Source organism: Sphaeramia orbicularis, chromosome 24 (genome assembly GCF_902148855.1).
Source record: "Sphaeramia orbicularis chromosome 24, fSphaOr1.1, whole genome shotgun sequence".
Classification (NCBI taxonomy): Eukaryota; Metazoa; Chordata; class Actinopteri; order Kurtiformes; family Apogonidae; genus Sphaeramia; species Sphaeramia orbicularis.
In genome coordinates this window covers 30,157,209-30,170,844 of record NC_043979.1, presented here as the reverse complement: position 1 = coordinate 30,170,844, position 13,636 = coordinate 30,157,209, and the positions used below count along the sequence as shown (strand labels likewise).

At 35.6% G+C, this 13,636-nt stretch overlaps 1 protein-coding gene across 2 annotated transcripts in view; it reads right to left on the bottom strand.

Annotated features, from left to right (window-relative positions):
* LOC115414738 (regulator of G-protein signaling 6-like) overlaps positions 1-13,636 on the bottom strand; it is a 232,363-nt gene that overhangs the window by 3,386 nt on the left and 215,341 nt on the right. For both annotated transcript variants that reach the window (XM_030128019.1, XM_030128020.1), the window contains exons 15-17: positions 11,917-12,103; positions 8,643-8,732; positions 2,104-2,157 (exon numbers count right to left, since the gene is read on the bottom strand). In XM_030128019.1, the coding sequence (XP_029983879.1) occupies positions 2,104-2,157; positions 8,643-8,732; positions 11,917-12,103 (331 nt within the window). The remainder of the gene's footprint in view (positions 1-2,103; positions 2,158-8,642; positions 8,733-11,916; positions 12,104-13,636) is intronic.

Sequence of the window (13,636 nt, the reverse complement as noted above, 5' to 3'; positions counted from 1 at the left end):
TAAATTGTGTGTTTGTTATGTTTGCCTTCCTTTGTTGTATTTTTGGTTTGCTCACTCTGTGTGTATTTTTCAAAATATGGACGAATTGTAATGGTGGATGTTTTTGTAACTGACTCTGAATAAAAAGACTGACAACAAAAATTATTAGACCATCAAAAGTCATCAAAAATAATGGTTATACAATCAAGTACTAACTCCTGTGTGTATCATGTGACTAAAACAGACAGAAAAGAAAACACAGAATTCTTAAAAGCACTGATTTTGTCAGTACAACGCCATAGATACTGATGTAAGAACTGAAGGGATTTTGGTTATTATCAAGAAAACATGGAAAATGTCTCGATATCAGCTCTGAAATTAAACACTTATGAGCTATTTTTGTTATCATTATATTTGCCCAAACAAATGTGCCTTTAGTTGTACCAGGCATTAAAATGAACAAGAAATTGAAGAAACAAAGGTGATCTAATAATTTTTTCTGCAACTGTAGCTCACCCAAATAGTAATTTGAAAAAAAATCTACTAATTTACTGACTATAGGACTGAAGACATTGGAATGCCAGGGTAAGATTTATTGTATATTGAGATTATGTCTCCTGAGATATATGCCTCCTTCTGTTCTCCTGCAAGCAGCTTCTTTGTTTCTGTTTGACTGCTGAAAAATTAATTAGCCCTAGTCAACCAATACCCAATATCTAGATGAACATTTCCCCATAGGGAAGACGCTAAAGCGAAAGAGCAGAAATAGCAAATAATAAAAGGAGTTACATCATGCCTACAGTACAAATGCATATGAAATCACTGCAACGACTGTACAATCAGGCACAGAATAACTGGTTTTCATAATTATTGAAGGTAAAACTGAAATGAGAAAAGACTCATTGGGTAATTATGTTATTTGGCAATTATGTTTTGCCCTGAACATCCAGTCTTTTAACCCCAAAGTGGTCCGCTTGGACTTTTTTTCTTATTTTGCCAATAAAAAGGTTAGAAAATATGCTGTCAGTGAGTCCGTTTGCCCATTTTTCCAGAGCACTTTATTTTTTTCCCATATCTTTCAAAATCTATCAATTATTTACACTTTACTGCATTTTATAATTCTGCTAAAACAGCTTTTTCTCCAGCCTCTAGTACAGGCATGGGTGAAATTACCGTAATGACCCAATAAAGTTTATAAAGCACAACGTCTCAGGTTTGAGAAACCGTTGGAATTTTTCCAATTACACAAACAGTGAAAGAGTTACAACCATTCAAACTGTATATGCGCAGGGTGTGTCAGCGATGACACGTCAGGTTTTAAAGAGTTAATGTGGGATGTGACCAGTGTCAGGGGCAGTAATTGTTTTTTTCCATATTTTTATTGATATATTTTCTTATAATTCTATCCTGTTGTATCACTGTAAAATGTCCAATGGATGAAAAGAAAGAAAAATCAATAAAAAGTGAGTTACAAAAAAAATGTAAATAAAAAAATAAAAATAAAAAATGTAATCAGTCATATCACAGATACTGCAGATACATGAACCCTTTATTCACTGTGTGTGAACGCCTTGTTTTAGCAGATTTGTGGACGTGGTTCAATGAAGCTGTTGAGCTAAATCTGTGCACAATATTAAAAGTTGAATGGTTTACAAGGAACAAAAGAGACTCTATTCATCTAGTTTTTGACTGGTTCTGCTAATCAACAAATTATTAAAACAAATGTGTATTTCTCTAAACAACCTGTCGTCTATAACCACCTAAACATACCAAAGAAGGTGGCCATGACATTAAAAATGTGGCTTTTCAGTCCTTTACATTTCATAATATTTTGTCACATTTAATATGTTGAAAAACTTTAAATAAGAGTTCTTGAAATAGAATTCAGTCGAGTATCATTGTGAGGTTAAACTTCCTGTCATCAGCAGTATTACACTTTAACATCCTTCCACATTGGCGTCACACTTCTTTCCCCCTGACAGTAACTACTAATCTGCAGATAATTACAAATCAAAACGTAGCTTCCCAACAACACAGGATATGACATTTGGTCAACACTATCTAATCACAACAGAAAATCTCATCCAATAGAAGTCATAATACATTAATAATGAGGACACTCACCACGCTGCGGGTGAACTTCTCCAGAGAGGTACGTCGACCCTGCTCAGTTTCAGGCTGAATGAGGAGGACATTCAAGACAAAGGAAGAAAAGGAGTTAGAAATATGTTAGAAATCACATTTGTTTGTTTATTTATTTATTTCCAATATTGCATTAAAATCAAACAACAAAAGAATTATAGGTAATACTTTATAATAAGTACACACTATGAAGCATTAGTTAAGCATTAACAAATATTTAATTCATTATTTATAAAGCATATTTCTGACATGAATACTCAGTAAATGGTTTATAAGCACAGTTACAATGGTTTTACTCATCATTAATAAGCTCACCTACAATATGCTGAACCCTTTCATGCATGAATTATGAGAACTTTGAGGTTTTTTTTCCCCGAGTGTTTTTACTCCTCTTTAGGCATGAAAAAAACAATGCAATTGAAATTTTTTAATGAACCTATTTTTCATGGAGTTACAAAAATGCCCACTCAGCTGGACACCATGCGTTTAATTTTTGAAGAAAAAACCCCCCCATGTATTTAAAACCCATCATCAGAAAGTGATATACAGTGTGAAAACTATGAAATAAAAACATTTTTCATGCTGCTAATCTGATGTTTTCTCACATTTTAACATACTCTAATACTAGTTATAACTAACTTCATGCAGACGATATGCAAAAAAAAAAAAAACAAAACAAAAAAAAAAAAACCTTTTTGATGAAGAAAACTGTTAATTACAGTCTAATAACAATTAGCAATTGTTTTAACACATGTTAGTGCAGATCAGGTTTATCAAAAACAGCAAAGTTACAGTAATGGAATGAATTACAGTTTATGGGATGATGCATAAGCGTCCACTTTGTCGACTCGTATGGAACTAAAACAACAAAACCCATGAATTTACAAGAGAACAGCTGTAGAATAACTGTCCACTGTAGTGACCATTATGCATGAAAGGGTTAATGATTGTATTTTCATACTTTAAAAATTATGGATTCAGCATTTAAACATTTAGTATTGCATCACTTACAAACAAGTTATGATGTGCATTTATGCTTGAAATTACACTATTCAGGCATATACTAATGGTAGGTGAATATGTTAGTGGGTATTTTATACTAACTCACACATTTATTTTCCAATGATGTCTTATAAACAGTTATTAATACAGGAATTCATTATTTCAGGTAGTTATAAAGTAAATGGTGTGAGCTCATCTTAAGTGCGGACTATCTGTGCCATATAAAGCATTTACAAATGACATTTAAAGGTTGGCAATGCCTAAAGACTCACAGAAGTCTCAGTTATTCTAACAAAGGAAACAAAATGCATGATTGAATGATGAATGATTATGATTATGAATGATGAGTAAAACCATTATAACTGTGCTTATAACCCATATACTAATGGCTATTCATGTCAGAAATATGCTTTATAAATAATGAATTAAATATTTGTTAATGCTTAACTAATGCTTCATTGTATGCACTTATTATAAAGTGTAACCAAATTATAAAAAAAGAAAGTCAAACGTTTGAAAAGGAGCGGGATGAAGTTTAACTTATAATTACATTACATTATTTAGTGATCCTCTTAATTAGAGCCATGTAATCGTATTTATATTCATCTAATGGTCCAAATTAAAAATCAGTTCAGGTAAAAACATTTGAGGAGCACGTTCCAATTAACATGGAGAAAAATATATGTATTATTATGCATTCTGCCACTGTCTACTGAAATAACAAACATACATATTCTTCTCTTCAGTGTCTTAATGAAGTCACATTTCATATATTCAGGGTCAACATGAAAAAATCCCAGCACATCCATAGGAATCTCAAACAACTAACACTGGCAAAACATGTTTATCTCCAACTGATGATGTGTTGTTATGTTGTTGTTGTTGTTGTTGTACAGGAAATTATGCATTTTCATTTGGTATATTTTATTTATGCATATGGTTCAGTAGTTCACATCCAACTATGTTCTATTTGCAGTACTTTCTTCTATGTACTGTATATATTTTTAATACATTTTCCAGTGGAGGCAGATATGTGAGACAGACAGAATAAAACGGAGTGACCTGTGAGGCTAAATACCAGATCGGCTTTTTGTTTGACTTAGAGCAAAGCACATACAGTTACAGATATTCTCCGTCTGTTTGTGGTCTGAGGTCAGGACGGACTGCTGCACACTTTGGATTACACTCTGTTTTCTTTGTGGATCTGCAGACAGTAAGTCTACACCCCCAGGTCCATAGATAAACTATCTGCTTCTCTGTCCTTAAAGGTTTGATTTATATCTGGGTTATAGGTGTATTTACACTTTTTAACCAATTATGAAAAGACACACGCTCTCCATCCTCCATTTTGGAACAATGACTGAGTTATGATACATTTACTTTATAAAGGCGTACAATGGGAACTGCATTCACAACCAGAGTGATCAGTCTCCTGTACTGAGCAAACTGTTCTTTTAAACTCATTCCAGTGTTTCCTGTGTAATACGTCCTCTGACTGTTCATCTCTCTTACATGTAATGTGTGTCAAAAGTTCAAAAACAGTCTTATCAGTTTTTATAGACTTGTTTACAGGGTGGGGAAGCAAAATTCACAATATTTTGAGGTAGGGATTGAAAGACACTGTATGACCAATTAGTTTATTGAAAGTCATGAGAATTTATTTGCCACAAGAAAATTTCCATAATAGAAAATGTTTTTATTCTATGTGTCCTCCTTCTTTCTCAATAACTGCCTTCACACGCTTCCTGAAACTTGCGCAAGTGTTCCTCAAATATTCAGGTGACAACTTCTCCCATTCTTCTTTAATAGTATCTTCCAGACTTTCTCGTAATAGTTTTGCTCATAGTCATTCTCTTCTTTCCATTATAAACAGTCTTTATGGACACTCCAACTATTTTTGAAATCTCCTTTGGTGTGACGAGTGCATTCAGCAAATCACACACTCTTTGACGTTTGCTTTCCTGATTACTCATATGGGCAAAAGTTTGTGAAAAGGTATGGATAATAGTGTTAGGTATGATTATGACATCAATATATGTTTGGTTTCAAAACAATTGACGTAGTGCCTGCTGAGAAAAAACAACTAAATGTTCATTGTAAATTTTGCTTCCCCACCCTGTATATGCAACAAACTAGACAATTAAAGAGCACGAAGAGTCATTTTGACCAAACAAATACATGCATGTACAGATACAAGCTTTTCATACTAGTAACTACATTAAACGGGTACAAATATGTGCACATATCACAGCTACAGCTTATAGAACTTATCATTCCCATTGACTTGAACTATTACAATAATAAAAATGTTCATGTTAGCTGATCAGTTCAGTTTAGGATTTTAAATTTAGGTTGATTTTTCTTCCTGAGTGACACTTGAGAGGCTGATCTCATGAAATCGCGTTGTATGTCACGCCAGTTCTTATGGCATTTGGCGTGCAATACGCTGGGGTGCCATTAAGGGTGAATATGGCAAATTCATGGGGCCCAGCATTTGTGGGGGGCCCATAGAGCAGTGGAGGGGGCTCAGTGGGTTAGGGTTAGAAGTTGTGATAAATTTCATGTAAGGTCCGATGTATAATAGAGGTATAGAAGCCATGAGATGGACGTTAAAAGCATGTAAAGTTTCAGTTTATCTTCATGACAGTTATGTTAGCCATGGACCGCACCGCCACGTACAAACCTCCTCCCCCGGTCCGACACATCGACAAGATACTGAATTTTATGAAGGGCCCACAACGTTTAGCTTTCATGGGGCCCATAATTGCTAGCGGCGCCCCTGGTAATACATACGCATTTTCTTCCTTTTGTGTTATTCAACGCCATGTGATCGCGCGTCAATTTACGTCAAGATCTCCGCTTCACATAACCCTAACACCCTAACCCCTAACCCTCAGTTCGTGGTATTTGACGTGGTGTGAACATACATGCGGAAAGCTTATAATGTGTACAGATAATACGCCAATTAAAAGTGGCGTGTATATTTATGCGATTTCATGATATTACGTTGCAGTTGAAGACACTAGATGGTTTCATGTGTTTTAAAATGATCATTTATGGTCAGAATGTAGCAGATATTTCAGAAATCTAAAGACAGATCATTTGAAATAATTCAAATGTTTAAATGATGTCAATGCTGAGTAAAATTATGAAAAGAAAAACGTTTTGAAAGGGTAGATGAGAAAGTAAAAAAAAAAAAAAAAAAAAAAACGAATCCTAAAGAGAAAATAATTGTTCATAGCAATGTTATTTATTGCAGTATAAAATAATCTGACATGTCATTATAGTTTTATAATCCAGCCTCCTTTTAACATTAAAACACCTGAATTCAATGTGTCCCAATAGAATACTTTGTCCATATGGTGTATGTCACGCTCCACCACACAAGTTTCTATTTACGAGAAGTTTGGAGAACATGCTGGGTTTTTTTTTTACCTTTATTCATCCAAGTGAAATGTTGGACAACCACTTCTAATTCACAGTCATGACCTATATACATGTAGGTTAAAACCCTGGAGACACTGATGCATTAAAAACAGTTTGATGGTTCAGTGTTGATACAGGTCAGTATATAAGCAACAGATACCATTTCAACTTCACCTGCAACAAAACCATGACCTGAAACACACTGTAGGTCTAAACTCTATCAGGGTTATATAGAGAGAAAACAGTCAGCCGGGGTGTTATCTATCATAGAACGGCCAGACCAGTCACCTGACCTAAATCCTGGGATGAACTGGGTCAAAAGATCAGAAAAAAGATGCATCTAAGTCTTACTAGAGTCATGGCAAAGCATTTCCACTTCAGTAGAGAAACTAACTGTGCAGATATCAGAGATTCACAGGCTCTTCTTGGTTTGGTTCTGTCAAATCTACAGTCGTGGAAAAAATTATTAGACCACCCCTTGTTTTCTTCAATTTCTTGTTCATTTTAATGCCTGGTACAACTAAAAGTACATTTGTTTGGAAAAATATAATAACAACAAAAATAGCTCATAACAGTTTAATTTCAGAGCTGATATTTAGCTATTTTCCATGTTTTCTTAATAATAACCAAAATCACTTCAGTTCTTACATCAATATCTATGGCATTGGACTGACAAAAACAGTGCTTTGAGGCATTCCATGTTTTCTTTTCTGTCTGTTTTAGTCACATGATACACACAGGAGTTAGTACTTGATTGCATAACCATTGTTTTCGATGACTTTTGATGCTCTACGAATTTTTTCCACGACTGTATCTTGTCTTTTTTTTGAAAGAACCAATATCCATTATGCTTCAAGAGCTCATGATAATTATTATCTAAATCAGAGTTTCTCAACCTTTTTTGAACCACGCCCCACTAACAGCATCATGAGCCTATTGCCCCCCCCCCCTCCCATGCCTGAAAAACTTAGTGTGTGTGTGTGTGTGTGTGGGGGGGGGGGGGGGGGGCAGTACGTAATTCTAAAAGTAACACAACGGACCTATATGACAAGGACATTGGTGGGTGTGGACACACCAGGAAACCAACTTATTTTTTTAATTTAGTACGGGATAGAGTATAATATATAATAACAATGAATATATCTGTAAATCAACACGATATTTTTATTTTATGTTTATGGAATGATGTCTCGTGTCATCTCACGATAATAAATAAACAAATCATTGTATTTGTGATTTAATGGAAAAACCCACATTACACACTTCTGTTTTTCAACATTTGGTAAATAGCAATAAAGTTTTGCACATAAGTCCAATGGAAAGCGACTACTGACTACCTGCTGCCCCCTGAAAACAAATTTGCGAAGGGGGGGCGGGTGGGTGTGTGCTGGACGTTATGCACCCCCCCCCCACTCACAGACCTTAATCCGTGAGAGGGGGGAGAGTATGTGCTGGTTGATTTATAATGTTGTGATGTACAACTGTAGTCGCTAACGCACCCCACACGCATAACCATGTCACTCACTCGCGTCCCCCTGGGAGTGTCTGCGCCCCCCAGTTCAGAACCACTGATCTAAGTGTTCCAAGAGTTTGGACTGAGTTGGGGAAGTTAGTCTTTAGTTTTGCTGCCCCCTAGTTGTTGCTGACCTCAACTGAACTGCACTTTAAAAATTAGTCAAACTTTTTGTGCTTACTAAATTATTGTCTGTTTTAATCTATTATTATTATGTATCTTTTAAACTTGTATTCATTCATGGTGTGTGCTGCTGACCTCTTGGCCACGTTGCCCCTGTAAAACAGATCTTAATCTTGATGGGACTTCTTCTGGTTAAATAAATGTTTAATTTTGAAAAAAGGGGGTGTAAAACTGTTAGCTCTGCTAAGGGAGGATTTTTTTTATTAAAGTTTAACACTAAGTTTTTGTACTGCTATCTTCACATTTGGTGTAAATAATTCCTCATCCTGTTAAATTACCTACTTCGTTGCATATAAACAAAAGGAACATGCATGTGTCTCAGATCTCAATATGGTGTGTATTAAGTCCACACAACATGACACAAACCAACCCTAGTGATGACGAAAAACACACATACTTTCTTTCTTGCCATCAGCAGGTCCTGGTACACGTTGGAGCGGAGGAAGCGTGTATAGCTGTCGCTCTTCATCAGTTTGTAGATATGATCCTGAAGGGACAGAGAGGAAAAAAAACAACACATCTGTGTAATATTCTCCAGCTCAGAGTATTTCTATTTTGTGTAAATATATATATGTATATATAAAATATGCTAATGATGTGTGAAACTTGCCAATTCAGAGTAAACTAAACACAGCAGTCACTGAGGGAGGAGGATGACAGTTTCACATTTCCAAGTAACTGACAGGAATAATATTTTTATTTAACGCTTCCCCTCAGGCCTGTAGCAGAAAGAAATCTGATAGACACCCCCTACCTCTAATACTCCCTCCCCCCGCCCTTTATCTGTCTCCCAGCATACCATATCTTCTAGAAATCACTCAATAATATAAACCCATTAGTTGATATTGCTGAAGCGTGTAAGAAAGACAAATGGGGCAGACAACAGTGTGAGATAGAGTGCTTCAGCTTTGACACTGATCACCTGAAGAGATAAATTAAAAGTGAAATATAACCACTCTGAATGGTAGAATATGGACTATAAGAGAGGATGGGGGTTAGGTTTTGCATCGACAGTTGTATATTTGGCCTCAGTTTGGAAAAGTTTGTATGTGAGAAAAAGATGATGATGCAATGAACTTTAAAAATGCAATAATAAAACCTGATTCTGGGAATGAACAGAGAAAAATTATTATGTGAAGCATTTTTTCCTGAACCTGCTTTATCCTCACTAGGGTCACGGGGGTCGCTGGAGTCTATCCCAGCTACCTATGGGCGAAGGCGAGGTACACCCTGGACATGTCGATAGTTCATCTCAGGGCTGACATACAAAGACAAACAATCACTCTCACATTCACACCTATGGGCAGATTTAGATTAACTGATTAACCTATCAGTGCATGTCTTTGGATAGTGGGAGGAAGCCGGAGTACCCGGAGAGAACCCATGCAGATACGGGCAGAACATTGCATCTTATATCCTGCTGTTGTGCCCTCGGCTTTGTCTGTCAAGCACTTTGTAAACTTTGTTTTAAAAAGGTCCTATATAAATAAAGCTATTATTATTATTATTATTATTATTATGCAAACTCCACACAGAAAAAAGTCATTTCATTTTAAGTAAATTATATCTTAATTGCATATTCCAGCTAATACTGAGTAGTATTTAATAAGCAACAAGCTAAAAAAAAGGGTTTGCATGATTGTTTTTATGATTTTACAAGTAAGACCACTTACTGTTTTCTCTTAAATAACTGTGCTTTCACTGTGTGTGATGGTCTATCTATCTATCTATCTATCTATCTATCTATCTATCTATCTATCTATCTATCTATCTATCTATCTATCTGGGCCCACACTTCAAACAGGGTTTCACCTCACTACACAACTCAATGTAAACCTATAAAAGAAGAATTTCTAATAAATGTAACAGTTTAAATTTAAGATAAGACTTTATTGAACCCACCATGAGGAAATGTAACAGTTTACAGCAGCAATATGCAACACACCAGTGCAAAAGAAAGGCAGGTAGAAATAAATGTTCTTAAAAGTCTAAATACTGAAGTATAAAATTTTAAGATATTTACAAATTCACATAGAGATTGCACATATGTGATATGAGAGTGGTGGAGGGTCACTGTTTCATGTGATATTACAATAATGGATATACAATTATAATATTTTATAACATTTCTACTGTTTGCATTTATGCAGTTCACAAACTCCTCCCATGGGCCAGATTGGACCATTTGGCGGCCTAGTTTTGGCCCACGGGCCATATGTTTGTCACCCCTTACTTAGATAGGTATGCTATGAGGCTAATGATATGTGAGCTCCTGACTATGATCTGCACTCATACTTTACTTCATGTTGTGACTGATTGGACCAGTGTTTGTGTCAGTTCCATCCTCCATTCACAACAACAATAGCTTATTTAACTTAGTCAAACTCTCCATCAGTGCTGCTGTGATCTACTGTCAGCAGCTTGTTATTCTTTATTGTTAGTGATGTGATTAGTTGTGTCTTTGTTGATTTGATGTTACGGAGGTAATTGTTTCCCTCCTGAAAATCAGCCAGCCGCAAACAGCTTTTGTACAATCATCTTGTTTTGTGACAGTAGGCGAAGAGGTGTTCCTCCTGAGTGTATTTTGGTTTGGTCAGTGAAGTTCAGGGTGTGGAGGTTTCAATAGGTCTATTGTTTCCTATTTTACTACTCAGATGAATGGGTAAAAGGCTGAGGATGTAGTTCATTGTTGGGATTGTAAAGCCCCTTTACATGACCATATAAATCTGATAACTGGGAAAAATCAGACAATTATAATAATAGGATGAGGCGTTTACATGCACTTCAGAAAAGTGACAATCTAAAAACCCCAGTTTAAGCATTTCAGTCCATTATTAGTTCAGAATCTGTACATATATTGTGACGGTAGACCCTATTGTCATCTTTGGCTTACATTTGATTAGGGCCACTGGAAAAAACAGAAAGAACATCCAATATATTTTTTTTAGTATTCTGAGAAAAAAGTCAGAATTCTGACTTTAATCTCAGAATTCTGACATTTTTCACAGAATTCTGACTTTTTTTTCATAAAATTCTGACTTTAATTAAAAAAAAAAAATAAAAAATAAAAAAAAAAAAAAAAAAAAAAAAATATATATATATATATATATATATACACACACACACACACACACACATATATAGACAGGACCTTTTTTTCCCAGTGGCCCTAATCCTCTTCTGTACATTTGACTACATGACCTCTGTTTTCTATAATTTTTTTTTTTTTTCACAAGTACAGACGTAAAAGAATTAAACAAATCATATTCATAGGTATTCGTGTATAAAGACAGAATATCAGGGGGAAATCCAGGTGTGGAAATCTAATGTCTGATAATCATAAAATGGCTGTTATCTAATAAAACATATCCAATTATAATGTTTACATGATCACCTAAACAATCTGACAACTCCAAAAATTGGATAAAGATGGATTTTTCGTGTGCATGTTGTGATATTGGGCTGTGCAGTAAAAATACAACTGAGTTTTCTCTGGATTGTTTGGGGGGTTTTTTGTTGTTGTTTTGAGTGACATCTGTCATTCCCATTCTCTCCCTTTGTTTCCTGTCTATGTAAAATCACCTTGTATAAATCTCATGCATAACTTGTTTAGGCGTCTCCCCTTTCCCATTACTATGAATCCCTCTGTTTTCCGTCTTGTGCGTTCCCACCTGTGCGTCCTCGTAGCTGTATCTGCCAGGGTCTTTCAGGTTCTGACTGGTGCGTTCGTAGCTGTGTGAGTCCAGGTTGATGGAGCTTGGTGCACCTTCTGCCAGGAACTCAGTCCAGATATCCTGAGCCCTCTGAGCCACATCCTGCTGGGGCATCCTCTTCAGATCCTGCACCGACAGCCAGAACCTGCACCGAAACATCACATCCACGTTTAACCAGATATGGTTTACTCCTGTCAGCAATGTGATCCATTAGAACAGGGGTGTCAGACTCATTTTCTTTCAGGGGCCACATTCAGCCCAATTTGATCTCCAGTGGGCCGGACCAGTAAAATAATAGCATAATAGCCTATAAATAATAACAACTCCAAATTTTTTAAATGCAAAAAAATAACATTAAATTATGAAAACATTCACATCTTACAAACTATCCAAACAAAAAAGATGTGAATAACCTGAAAAAACAGAAATTTCTGAAGAAAAATAAGAAGAAATAACAAGAAGAATAATTTGATCAATATTATGCCTTAACTTGTGATTTATACATGGGCATTACAGATCAGATCTGCTGTGGTGTCAAAAAATCAGTATTTTAATCAAAAGTATTCAATTTGTATTCAAAGTATTTAATCTGTGTTCAAAAAGTATTTAACCTGTATTCATTTGCATGCCAGAAGTTATTCTTAGTGTAATGTGTGGACTGTACCAGAGCAGCTGACTTTTTTTTCCTGGGAGACCCACAAAAGAACGAACACACGAAGCCATCGAAAGAACACGTGAAATTGTGGAAAGTTACAAAATGGGGCAGGCAGAAAGAGCATGTGAGCTCATGGAAAGTTTTGGCGAACGTGGTGCACAAGAGAAGTACACGCGAGTGGAAATTTTGGACATTCTGGGAAATAATTTACATTTTCTGGGAAAAAGTTTAATATTAATATATGATAAAATAATACTGGAAAGTAGTTGCATATGTGTATTTTCTGACAAATCCTAACTGACACTAAAAAACCATACCCTATCGGAGACAAGCTAAAAAAGGGGGTTTCCGACGTGACTAGATTAATGTTCAAAATATGATAAAAAATGGGTATGGTTTGTAGCTAAACCCAACTTACTTCTGACAATCTAAAAATGGTCTCCCGGGGTGAAAAGTCAGTTGCTTCTGCAGATGTCAGCTCAGTGTTTATCTTTTGTAAGAATAAACACTCCATGCGGCTCGAATTCTGCTCGATCTCCGACTTTTGCCTTGACTCTGTGTGTATTTATTCAATGGAGCTTCACAACCTAGACAGAGCTATAAAGATATAAATTTTCTGAAATATAGTGTGGAAGAATTCCAAAAGGGACCAAAGACATCTCCCATCTGCGGCAGTAAATTTTTCACGACACTACCAAAACACAAAACAGGCAGAACGTTGTTAAAATTACGCTTATTTTTCTTTAGACATTTCAGGTTGTTCATATTTGTTCAGGTTATTGACGTTTTATTATTAAAGGATATTAGAATTTAATGTTCTTTGCAGTAAATCAAAGAGAAAAAATTGGTGATGTCATTATTTACAGGCATGATATCAAATTATTTTTTTCACATTAAACCAAGAGGAAAATTTGGAGTCATTATTTCTAGGTTACTATACTATTATTTTCGAGTTTGACGCCCTTGACTGTTAATATCTTCTGCACTTTGCAAATTCATCCCATGGGCCAGATTGGGACCTTT